Source organism: Cydia amplana, chromosome 18 (assembly GCF_948474715.1).
Source record: "Cydia amplana chromosome 18, ilCydAmpl1.1, whole genome shotgun sequence".
NCBI classification, from domain to species: domain Eukaryota; kingdom Metazoa; phylum Arthropoda; class Insecta; order Lepidoptera; family Tortricidae; genus Cydia; species Cydia amplana.
Genome location: NC_086086.1, coordinates 2,812,237 through 2,824,207, shown reverse-complemented (window position 1 = coordinate 2,824,207; position 11,971 = coordinate 2,812,237). Strand labels below are relative to the sequence as shown.

The window sequence follows — 11,971 nt, the reverse complement described above, 5'->3', positions numbered from 1 at the left end:
ATGTAAGGCTCACCAAACACTTACTGATGATAGGTTTTATTAGGGTAACAAACAAATTAATACAATTATAATATAACTAGAAATAAAATAAAAAACACAAACTACCTAACTATAAAATAAAATAAAACACAAATTACATACCTATAAACTTACCTACCTATTAAAACCAATTATAAAAAGAACACCCCATCCAACAAATTTGTCTGCGGCATGGACCCCATGACACTGGCGGCGTTACCTCTCTGTATCGCATGAAATGCGTTGAGAGAGGTACGCGCCAGCCCTTACATATACCTACACTTACTTACATATTTCCTGTTGGTATATTACAAAAATCCAAGTCTACCTTCCATTCATTCATTCATTGTATAAATACATTCACTCACTCAATCTGTCATTCGTTCAATATGATTACTCTTGCTTCACTTGAATACAGAACGTTGAACAGTCAACACGTATTTTTACTTTGCCGACCCTACCTATACCTATAGGTTATGGGCCCAGGCCACGTAGTTGCTAAAATTCCGTTTTAAAATTACGTTCTAATATAAATACGTAACAATGGATCAACGAGCAAAAAGAAATATTCAACCGTTTAACGGCGACCGTTATAGCACGTGGAAGTTTCGAATCAAATCACTTTTAGCTGAACTTCAAGTGGCGTCCGTTATAGAAGCACCAGTTCCCGAAAACCCTGACGCCGTGTGGAATCGAAAGAATCTCATCGCTAAAGGTACAATTGTGGAATATTTGGGTGACGCATTTTTAAATTTCGCCCAAGATACGGATTCCGCAAAAACCGTTATTGACAATCTCGATAAAATATATGAACGGCGAAGCTTGGCTACACAATTGGCGTTACGTAAGCAGTTGTTAAATTTAAAATTGCAACCTGACGTGAATCTGATCCAGCACTTCACAAATTTTGATAGTTTAATCACTGAATTGATTTCCGCTGGCGCCAAACTCGAGGAAATGGACAAAATATCTCATTTATTACTTACGCTACCTGCTGCTTACGATGGCGTTATTACTGCTTTGGAGACGCTCGGCGAAGATAGTTTAAACCTATCATTTGTTAAAACGCGCCTTTTGGATCAAGAGGTTAAAATCAAGAACGAGACAGTTACCGGATTAAAAGTACTTCATGCGGCAAGTGACAAATTCTCAACTCACATCCCATTTCACAAAAGGAAGAGACACATGGATCACACATCGAGCTACGTCCCCGATTACAAAAAGAAGAAACCTAATTACTATCATCAGTTCAAAACAAATCAACAACCTAGAAATTCATCGCATCATTTATCTAAAATGTATTGTGATTTTTGTGGACGACGTAATCACTTCAAACAAGATTGCCGTTACTTCAAGAAATCGCAAGGAAACAGCAATGGCGGCGGCGGCGGCAGCAGCGCGCAGCAGCCGCAGCAAAACATCGCCCACGCTGCTGTACCGGAACAAAACAATGAGGACAGTTTCGCTTTTATGTTCTCGCAATGTAAGTTACCAAAACCTAATCATAACAGTAATGAAATTATTTTTCTTTTAGATTCTGGAGCCACGGACCACGTCGTAAACACACAGGACCTTTTCTCATCATATACTCAATTTACCTCGCCCCTGAAAATAAATATAGCTAAAACTGGAGCATTCATACAGTCAATAGGACGAGGTCGCATTGATGTCACCACCGACATGGGAATACAAGGTTCGAAGAGGTTTTATATTCACCGGAGGTTGCCGATAATTTACTGTCAGTAAGTCGAATGCAAAAAGCAGGTATGGAAATTGTTTTTAATAAGGAAGGCGTACGTATTTATCAAAATAATAAGTGCATTATGTCTGGCATAACTTGCAATAACCTGTCTAAGATAACACTTGCTATTAATTTGCAAAAGGCGTTGAGTGTAAATGTAAACAGAAATTCAAATTTATACAATTTATGGCATAAAAGGCTTGGTCATATACATAAACAGAAGTTCATTAGTCTTAAAAATATGATTGATGATTATTCTGTAATTGATAAAATAATTCCACCTACCGATGAGTTGTGTGAGCCATGCATTCTAGGTAAACAATCTCGACTGCCTTTTGCAAAGTCAAAACCAGAACGCACAAACAACAGGCCCTTATTTATAGTTCACAGTGATGTATGTGGCCCTATAACTCCCACTACAGTTGATATAAAAATTATTTTGTTAATTTTATCGATGATTATACTCATTACACAGTTACCTACTTATTGCATTCGAAATCTGAAGTCTTAAAATGTTTTCAAGATTATGTTGCTAAAAGCGAAAATCTATTTAATTGTAAGGTAGTTAATTTATATTGCGATAATGGCCGAGAGTATCTGTCAAACGAGTTCAAAGATTATTGTGTAAATAAGGGAATAACGTATCATTTAACTGTGCCTTACACACCTGTCCAAAATGCAGTATCTGAACGCATGAATCGTACGTTAACCGAAATGGCTAGAACCATGGTTACAAGTGCGAAATTAGGTAAACAGTTTTGGGGTGAAGCCGTGTTGACATCAACCTATTTAATAAACAGGCTACCCACTAAAGCGCTAATTGGCAAAACCCCGTACGAAATGTGGCATGGTATAAAACCGAAAATAAGTCACTTGAGGGTATTCGGTTCCACTGCATATGTTCATAATAAAACTAGAAAGACCAAATTTGACGAAAAATCATTTAAATCAATTTTAATTGGTTATGTGCCTAATGGTTATAAATTATTTAACACTGAAAATAATCAGTTTTTAATTGCCAGAGATGTATTGTTTGACGAGTCAAATTTTGGTGAATCTAGGTCAATATGCAGTGATGACATTCCTAATAAAATCAGCAAGCCGAACAATGAGTCGGTGGAGTTGATCAAGCCAATATGCAGCAATAATGAAATTCCCGCCAAAATCAACAAGCCAAATGATTCGGTGGAGTTGACAGGCAATACACAAAGTGACATAAATAACAAGTCACTAAATGACAACAATGAACAGTCTTTACAACGTGACGTTAGCAACAAGTCACTTGACACCGAACCCGGTTCTTTACGACGTAGCGATAGAATTCGTAATCTACCCCCTAAAAATTACGAATTAATGAATGACCCAGATTTAGCAGTTTTGTCGCTATGTTCTAAACAACAGTTGCCATTACCGGTGCAATTCAATGATATTTTCAATCGGCCAGATACTAATGAGTGGTTAAGTGCAATAAAAAGTGAAATTGATTCATTACGTAGCAATCAAACTTGGTGTCTTGTGGATAAACCTAGCGGTGTAAATATTGTAAGTAGCAAATGGGTTTTTACTATTAAAAATAACGAGTTAGGTGAACCGATACGGTATAAGGCCCGATTAGTAGCGCGAGGTTTTAGTCAACAGTATTTAGAAGATTATGACGAAACGTTTGCCCCAGTTGCGCGGATTACTACGTTTAGAATGATTTTAGCATTCGCAAATCAAAATGATTTACTTGTCCATCATATGGACGTGAAAACTGCATTTTTGAATGGCGTTTTAAAGGAGGACATTTATATGCAGGTGCCAGAAGGTATTTCTTCTAAGTCTAATCAAGTGTGTAAATTAAATAAAACACTCTATGGCTTAAAACAGTCTTCACGATGCTGGTACGAACGTTTCGATCAGGCGATTAAGGGCATGGGTTTCGAAAGCTCGAAAGTTGACCCATGTTTGTACATATTGAATAAAAATTCGATTGATTTGAATGTGTATATAGTTTTATATGTTGATGATTTATTAATAGTAACTAAAAGTGTACAAACAATGCAACAACTTAAGAACTGTTTAATGAAACAGTTTCAGATGACCGATTTAAATGATATTAAATTGTTCCTTGGCATACGAATTGAAAGAACCAAAGATAAAATAACTTTGGACCAATCAACATATCTACAAAATGTTTTAAACAAATTTTCCATGAGTGATTGCAATCCCTCAAAATCACCTTTCCCAAATAAGTTAAACTATGACGCATTGAATAGTGATGTACAATACAATGCACCCAGTAGACAAGTCATAGGTTGCCTAATGTACGCAATGCTTTGTACGCGTCCTGATCTGTGCGCGGCGGTTAATATTCTAAGTAGATTTCAAAGTAAAGGCAATGAGGAGTTATGGAAATGTTTAAAGCATCTTTTAAGATATGTGAAAGGAACTTTAAACCTTAAATTGACTTATCATAAATGTGATTATAAACAGCTAATGACTGGTTATGCGGACTCTGATTGGGGAGGCGATGAAACTGATAGAAAAAGTACAACAGGATATTTATTTCAAATGTTCGATAATTGTACAATTTCGTGGTGCACACGTAAACAAAATACAGTAGCCGTTTCCTCAACAGAAGCCGAATATATGGGTCTATTTGAAGCTGTAAAAGAGGCTATATGGATAAAATCGTTACTTATTAGTGTACACATAAAAGTAACTAAGCCTATACTTATTTATGAAGACAACAATAGTTGCATTAGCATTGCTAATAATCCCACAAATCACAAAAAGTCAAAGCATATTGATATAAAATATCATTTTACCCGTGAACAAATAAACAACAATGTAATAATGCTAGAACATATTTCCACAGGAAACCAACTAGCAGATATATTCACGAAGGCGATTCCAATGACAAAGTTTCATGAATTAAGAGTAAAATTGAATTTAATTTGATTCTATTATAATTGCATAATATAAATGTAAAATGATTGTATAAACTAACAATGTAAAATGATTAAAATGCAATGTTAAGCTTGTATAACAATACTCTTAATTTTGATTAAAAATAGTTTGATTAGAGTGTATATTAAATGTATAAAATACTTGAATTTTTGAGGGGGACTGTTGGTATATTACAAAAATCCAAGTCTACCTTCCATTCATTCATTCATTGTATAAATACATTCACTCACTCAATCTGTCATTCGTTCAATATGATTACTCTTGCTTCACTTGAATACAGAACGTTGAACAGTCAACACGTATTTTTACTTTGCCGACCCTACCTATACCTATATTTCCATCATCAATATTGATGATCACCTTAAATATTAATTCAGAAAAAATAACAATAACAATAACAATATTATTTCACTAGGCATGGCCTGTATCGCGGGAGTCATGATCATCACGAGTTACCATTAATAAAATTTATAATTACCTGTAATGAGTGTAAAAGTTTGTTAGATTTAAGTGTGTTAATAGTTATTTTCGATACAAGTGCGAAAAAGAGGAAATTCGAAACGAGTGGCGATAAATTAAAACACGACCGAAGGGAGTGTTTTAAATCGACACGAGTTGCGAATTACCTATTCGCACATGTATCGAACAACGTTTTACAGTACATATGGCACTTTAAAGTTTCGACATACGCACGAAAAGTGCTATTTTACGCACTAGTGTGCCCATATGTACTGTAAAATATATTACTCCAGTCACTAAACGCACAAAATCGGCTCTTATTTGTACGAAATAAGGCCTAAATTTAAACAGACTTCCGGATGAAATGTGAGCAGGATTTTTTCATAATATATAGGTACATAATTATTATCTAAAAATATAGAATTAGAATGAAATAAAGAAAAAACAGTTACTTACTAATTTTATGTTTTGTAAACGAATAAAGATACGGTAAAGACTGGGCTAAATTTAATATGCCGTATCTTTATTCGTTTACTCGTATACGTTCGTATTTGTCATGCTACTTCAGTCAAACTCAGTACTTTTTGCACCGAGACGACTGAAATAGCAAGACACGTTCGTACGTTTCCGTGAAAATACTTCTTCTTCCTCGCGTTGTCCCGGCATTTTGGCCACGGCTCATGGGAGCCTGGGGTCCGCTTGGCAACTAATCCCAGGAATTGGCGTAGGCACTAGTTTTTACGAAAGCGACTGCCATCTGACCTTTCAACCCAGAGGGTAAACTAGGCCTTATTGGGATTAGTCCGGTTTCCTCACGATGTTTTCCTTCACCGAAAAGCGACTGGTAAATATCAAATGATATTTCGTACATAAGTTCCGAAAAACTCATTGGTACGAGCCGGGGTTTGAACCCGCGACCTCCGGATTGCAAGTCGCACGCTCTTACCGCTAGGCCACCAGCGTTTCGTGAAAATACGATGGAAAATATTTATTCACCAAATGTGTGTACGATAATTAGCGTTAGTACAGAATTTTTAAACTAGCGTATCTAAAGTACAGTGTAATCTGCGCTAAGAGGCCTTTTCCCGACCATTTGTATTACGTTTCGCCGAGTCACGCTACCCGTATTACTCAAAGAGGGTATAAATTAGTGAGATCGGTTGCTGTATTGTGTTTCAATGTTCGTAAGTCATGTTTCAGGGTATTCATTAAGGGGTTATGATCTTATGGCGATTACTGGACTGACAATTATTGAGGTCAGTCTATTGTTATGATCTTATGATAACCTTGGGGAGAGCATGTTTAAATTAGTACCTATAGGGAACGTGCATGAACTGAGGGCCTACCGCGAACCACGTTCGACGTGTTGCCTCTCTATCGCACTTGTAAATTCGTGCGTAAGTGTGACAGGGAGGCAACATGTCGGACGTGGTTCGCGGTAGGCCCTCTGTAGTGGTAGCATAGGAGCTCCTGCCAGCCTAGCCAAGGTGACAGCGATGGCATGTTTTCTACGGAGACTGTTTTTTGCCACGAAAAGTAATCTAACATTTGCTGTAGCAATAAAGTTGGCAGAATTACTGCAGCAGTATTGCAGCGCGACATTAGTGGCGACTGTATCACTACCGCCAATGTCAAAATCGATGTCAAAGCCTGCAGTTTTGACATTTGCGCATCATTTGCGAAGGTAATACAGTCAGCAGCGTTTGTGAAAGCAATAAACAACACAGTATCACAGCATCGTAGTCTCCCTATCTAATCTTACGTAAACTTTACCTACATAATTCAGGTAGAAAAAGCATTAGATAAAACTGCCGTAACCCCCTCAAGACAACATTTGTTTTCTACATTAAATCCAGAAACACGGTAAGCTGACGTGTAATCTCGCTAAGCAATTTTGCAACCACTCAATCTAAAATGTGTACAGTAAAGCACGCTTTAGAATATGTCTAGCAACCGCCGTAAACGCGATCGGAAACAATAACAGCGGAATATCCACTGGTTACTGTCTAAACCTCGCAACTTAATTTTAAGAACACAGTAGAAACAACCGTAGGACGTGGGTATAAAGTTCATTTTCATTGTATTAGAAATACGAGATACTTAGTTTTGAAATTGAGAGATAGATATTATCAGCGGGAGCCTTCATAACCGCCGTTTATGTCTTCATCGAAGGCTAGGGTCGGCACATAAATTGACGGCACAACTGATTACTCGCCTATACGACGGTGCGCCCTGTCGATCATTAGCAGAGTTACAGTCTATTACAATGGGTAAAATAGATGAAGAATGCAAGGGTAATTTACCCTCTATTTGGTGACAATCAATTTACAACATTAAGGGGATAGTGGAAGACCGCTTCTCAATACAAACGTAGTCCTCATTTTCCTTCCTGGGTATATTTTAATACAATTTATTAACCAAAACTGATTTCATCTTCATCTGATTTTTTTAGATTTTGTAATCATTATAAGAGTTAGGAAAACAAACAAATTCCATACAATTTTTTAAAACCTAAATCGGCATCAAGGCAAAATAAACCAGAATTGTAACTTTTACATTTAATAAAAAACAAACGTAACATATAAATTTATAAAACAACTTTATATTCTGACACTTTGTTAGAATTGTAACTATCAACAATATCCATGAACTTTGAAACAACTTCGGGTAAACTTTCAGCTTCACATATGTTATTATGGCCCAAGCCTTGTCCGCGGCTAAAGGTGTGCAGCATGATGGGCGCTCCGCCTTCTAATCGAGACTCCTTTATATCCCGATGCAATTTAACAGCCAACTCATATGGTACTATCTTGTCACCTTTAGCGTGCATGAGCAATATCGGTAAATCAGGAACCAACTTCAAATGCTGATCTGTTTGGAACGCGTATTCCGATGAATCAATAAAAGGCTTCAGAAACGTGTCTTTGTAATACGGTAACCAAGAAACGAGTTTAGACAAAGGATGCTTCTCGATTTCATCGCACAGATTGTTGAACGCCGCCTCCAGAACCAATGCGTACGGTAGCGGCATAAGTTTCTTCTTAAACCGTTCGCATAGTTTATCCAAGTTTGCAACTAGGTTCGACGCCACGGCTGTGCCGAGCGAGTGTCCCCAGATCAACACTTTCGGGCTGTTTTGCTTTACATTATCCATTATCCATGAGTACATATGAAAAGCGTCTTCTACCACACCGTCCTCCGTCGGTCGAATGCCAGTGGAATCGCCATAGCCGCGATAATCAAAAGTGACGACATGGAAATTTTGCTTTTGAAATACTTGGTACATTAACAGTCTGTGTGGCGATCCTCTGTGGTTGGAGTTACCGTGGCAGTATAAAACGATAGGATTTCGTGTTTGCTGCAGACTTTGCACGGAGCAACATTGCTTTTTTTTTGCATCACAAGTTCTACATTGACATAACGAATAGGGAATCATTTGCCACGCTCCGATCTTCACAGGGCAATTGGCGGCCACTGAATGAAACTCCACTTGGAAATTTCTTCCGCCTATAACATTACATTTCGAGGGATTCTCATAATCGGGATCTCTTGGGTAGTTGACACAGTTCGAGAAGACAATTTTCCTCTGGATGAATTTGCTGTATTTGAAGACCAGGGGTAGGACAGCGACGTGGACAAATAATAGGCTGGCGGTGACCGACGCACCTGCCGTTAGTATTGTCCCAAGTACCATTTGAACTGTTTTACTGCATTACTAATATGAATAGAATAGAAAAACTTGGAATTTGTAGGCCGAATATTTGACGTGTTGTGTTATGACAGTATGTTTGACATTTTCTGCGACAAACTTGCATCATTGTCTAAATATTACCAAAGAGTTATTGATTGTAGAAAAGGTGTACAGTCTATGAAAACTCGTGCTACTCGTGCGCAAAATTATCTGCACACGCTCTTATTTTCTTAACGATAAAGCTGTGTCAGATCGTTCTGAATACCGCGCCTTTATCTACTATTTGTTGCTGACGCAATTATGCATCTCGCATAACTCCCTCACATACACAAAACAGTTCATTGAAAAATTACATAACACATAAGGCATATAATAAGAGGGCCTACCGTGAAAATCGATATTTCGGTATCTCCCTCACTATCGCACTTGCATGATCCGAGAGAATGAGACTCAAACAAACAACGAAATTTCAATTTTCGATGTTCACGGCAGGCCCTAAGCAATAATTAGTTAAAGGAACAAATTTACATTAAGTCAGTAATAGGAGAACTAAACCAAGAGTGAAATATGGTTTCAAATATACAATATAAATGTTATAATGTTTACTAATTATGTTCTCTTACTCAATAATTATTAGCCATGACTACATCGTCATTTTACCTTTTTCTTACAGATATCAAAACAGATTCCAAATAAATGTCTTTAGATTTAACAATGCAAGAATTACTGCCGTATTCGAACTTCAAGATATTCACAAGAGACGACACGTAGGTACTAGATCCATTCTAGATACTTTATAGTTTAGATTTCAACTAGTTCTCTTTTGCAGCGCAATTCGAGCAACCAATGTCACTACACATAGAGTTAGATATCTATTAGATGTGAATTGGATCTCTAAGCCATATCTTGTGGAAATCGTTCAAGAGTATCTCCAGAATCGCGCAAATGTCAAATTTGACAGGTTAGATCTTAAACATATCGTTATCGTATCTTGGGGATGTCTAAAAGATATCTAACAGATGTCTATTTCAAAATCCGAATCGCGTCCGTAGATCGTTAAGTATTTTGTGCAAATAACATCGTACGCTTCAATCTCAAACCTAAATCCCGAATAGCGGCAATATTTCTTTATCGCAATTCTTTGATTTATGGGATTCCTTGAATTCTTGTTTGCCGTTTTCAAATGTAAAACCGATATTATTGGAAACGCATAAAAGTTCCAGCTTTGTCGTGTATGTACTTACGTTTCAAAGAGACGTGGAGAATTCGAATCCATTAGTGAGACTCGGCCGGCGTGCGTTCGCTAAAATACCCTGAATTAAAACGATTCGAGATGTGTGAAGGCTAAAACACGGTTAACAAAATTGTATTTTAGTTGCTGAAGTAAAAATCCCTAAAGGCGTAAACGTAGACATTGCATCTCGCTCATACAGCTGGGCGGCAAAACTATCTCTCGCTTCTCGTCACTCGCCAACTCGTTGCTTTGTAGCTTTACTCGTTACTCGCATATCGCCGCAGGTTAAGCACCTCTTATATGACCACCAATATACAGTTTTGCAATAATTTATTGGGTTCTCGAGGGGAACAACCTCATGATAGCTCAATTTGCTGACAGCAAAGATTTTATTATTTCTCTCAAGAATTATAACTGCATTCACAAATGATCGGACAATTTTTAACAGCAGTGGCCATCATCGGAATGCCATCTTTAGTTTAATTGAGCTTTAATCACTGACCTCACTGTGACATGTATTAATTTATCGAGTTGCCTATTCCAGTATTAAAATTGTATTCAATAGTTGCTACATTTTGCAGAAAAGCCTACATTACATTTCTCAACAAATAGAAAATTACACTAGGTAAGTACCTAATTTCTCTCTAAGCTTTTCATGAAAATAATCCCAGAGTACCCACCCACCCACTAAAATATTGTTAAAAACAAATCGAGCATAACTAATCCGTCTGCGACAGATATTAGTACTATTCTCTTTCACATGGGCCCAATTAAAAAGGTTTTTCAAGAGGCTATCAGTAATCTTGATAAATCCCTTATAAAATATAATTCAGTACGATATTCCGAAAATATACCGTTGAATATAAACTCATGAAACGCTTTATCTGCGTGATATTTTAATTACCATTGTTAAGGCATTTTGTGAAAGGATTTCTTTTTATATGGTGGCCCTTATTACCCGCTTTCAGTACATTACAGTGTAATTGTGTAACCTATTTTGCGGTGTGACAATAAATTCCCAAGAATTGGCATAACTTCAAATAGCATACATTAAAAAGTATTATTTATGAATGCCGACAGACAACGAATGAGCTAAGGGTATAATAAAAAGCTTTAGGAAAATATAAAGCTCTAATATAATAATTTATAGGCTGTTTTTTGACATTGAGACTAAAAACAGTTCTGTTTTTTCCGCTACGCGCCAAGAACTCCGGTTATATTATAAGTTTACTTATACGTTAAGATATATTTCTGTGATATTAAGATATTATGACTAGCTCGTTCTTATCGTTTATTACTTTGGATAAAACATGAGTCACTCTAGTGCTTTTTCGCACTTATTGCGGCAATAAAAGCGAGACATACCTAACAGCACTTTTAGCCACCGTTCGACATTAATGAAAGAACGCTTTTTATAACTTTTCACCACACCAGCTCGGAAAGGCTTACTTTACACTTCAAAAACGGATAGCAAAGTTGCACTTTGCTATCAGTAATTCACATGTTAGGCAAAGTAATCAAATGCAAATTTTGAGTTGTTTTCTTATCTTTGCTGGACTTTTAAATGATGATTTTGGATGATAAATATTTAATAACATTCATTTGAATTTGATTTGGTTTGATTTTGTTTGATATTTTACATTTAATATTTGCTTCGGGTTGGTGTGGTCACCGAATAAATAATAGTACTAAGTACAGAAGACTCACTCTCTTACAAAACGCGTCTGTTATGATCAGCACGGATATGGCCGCTAGGTGGCGACAGCGCCACGCGCGGCTTATGGCTTTCCCCAATATTGGGGCCGAACGGATGTACTTTTAGCTACCTGTAGCAAAGCAACGAAATCGCGGAGTGAGACATACCTGGTGTGGTGAA

At 37.0% G+C, this 11,971-nt stretch overlaps 1 protein-coding gene across 1 annotated transcript; it reads right to left on the bottom strand.

Moving 5' to 3' along the window:
* Window positions 1-7,757: 7,757 nt before the first annotated feature.
* On the bottom strand, window positions 7,758-8,882 carry LOC134656533 (lysophosphatidylserine lipase ABHD12-like). The gene has a single exon (XM_063512093.1). The coding sequence runs from the start codon at window positions 8,862-8,864 to the stop codon at window positions 7,758-7,760; it is 1,107 nt and encodes a 368-aa protein (XP_063368163.1). The 5' UTR covers window positions 8,865-8,882.
* Between the last annotated feature and the right edge of the window lie 3,089 nt (window positions 8,883-11,971).

Bases quoted from the DNA above. Each gene is read 5' to 3' on its own strand.
- LOC134656533 (XM_063512093.1), bottom strand. From the start codon at position 8,864: ATGGTACTTGGGACAATACTAACGGCAGGTGCGTCGGTCACCGCCAGC.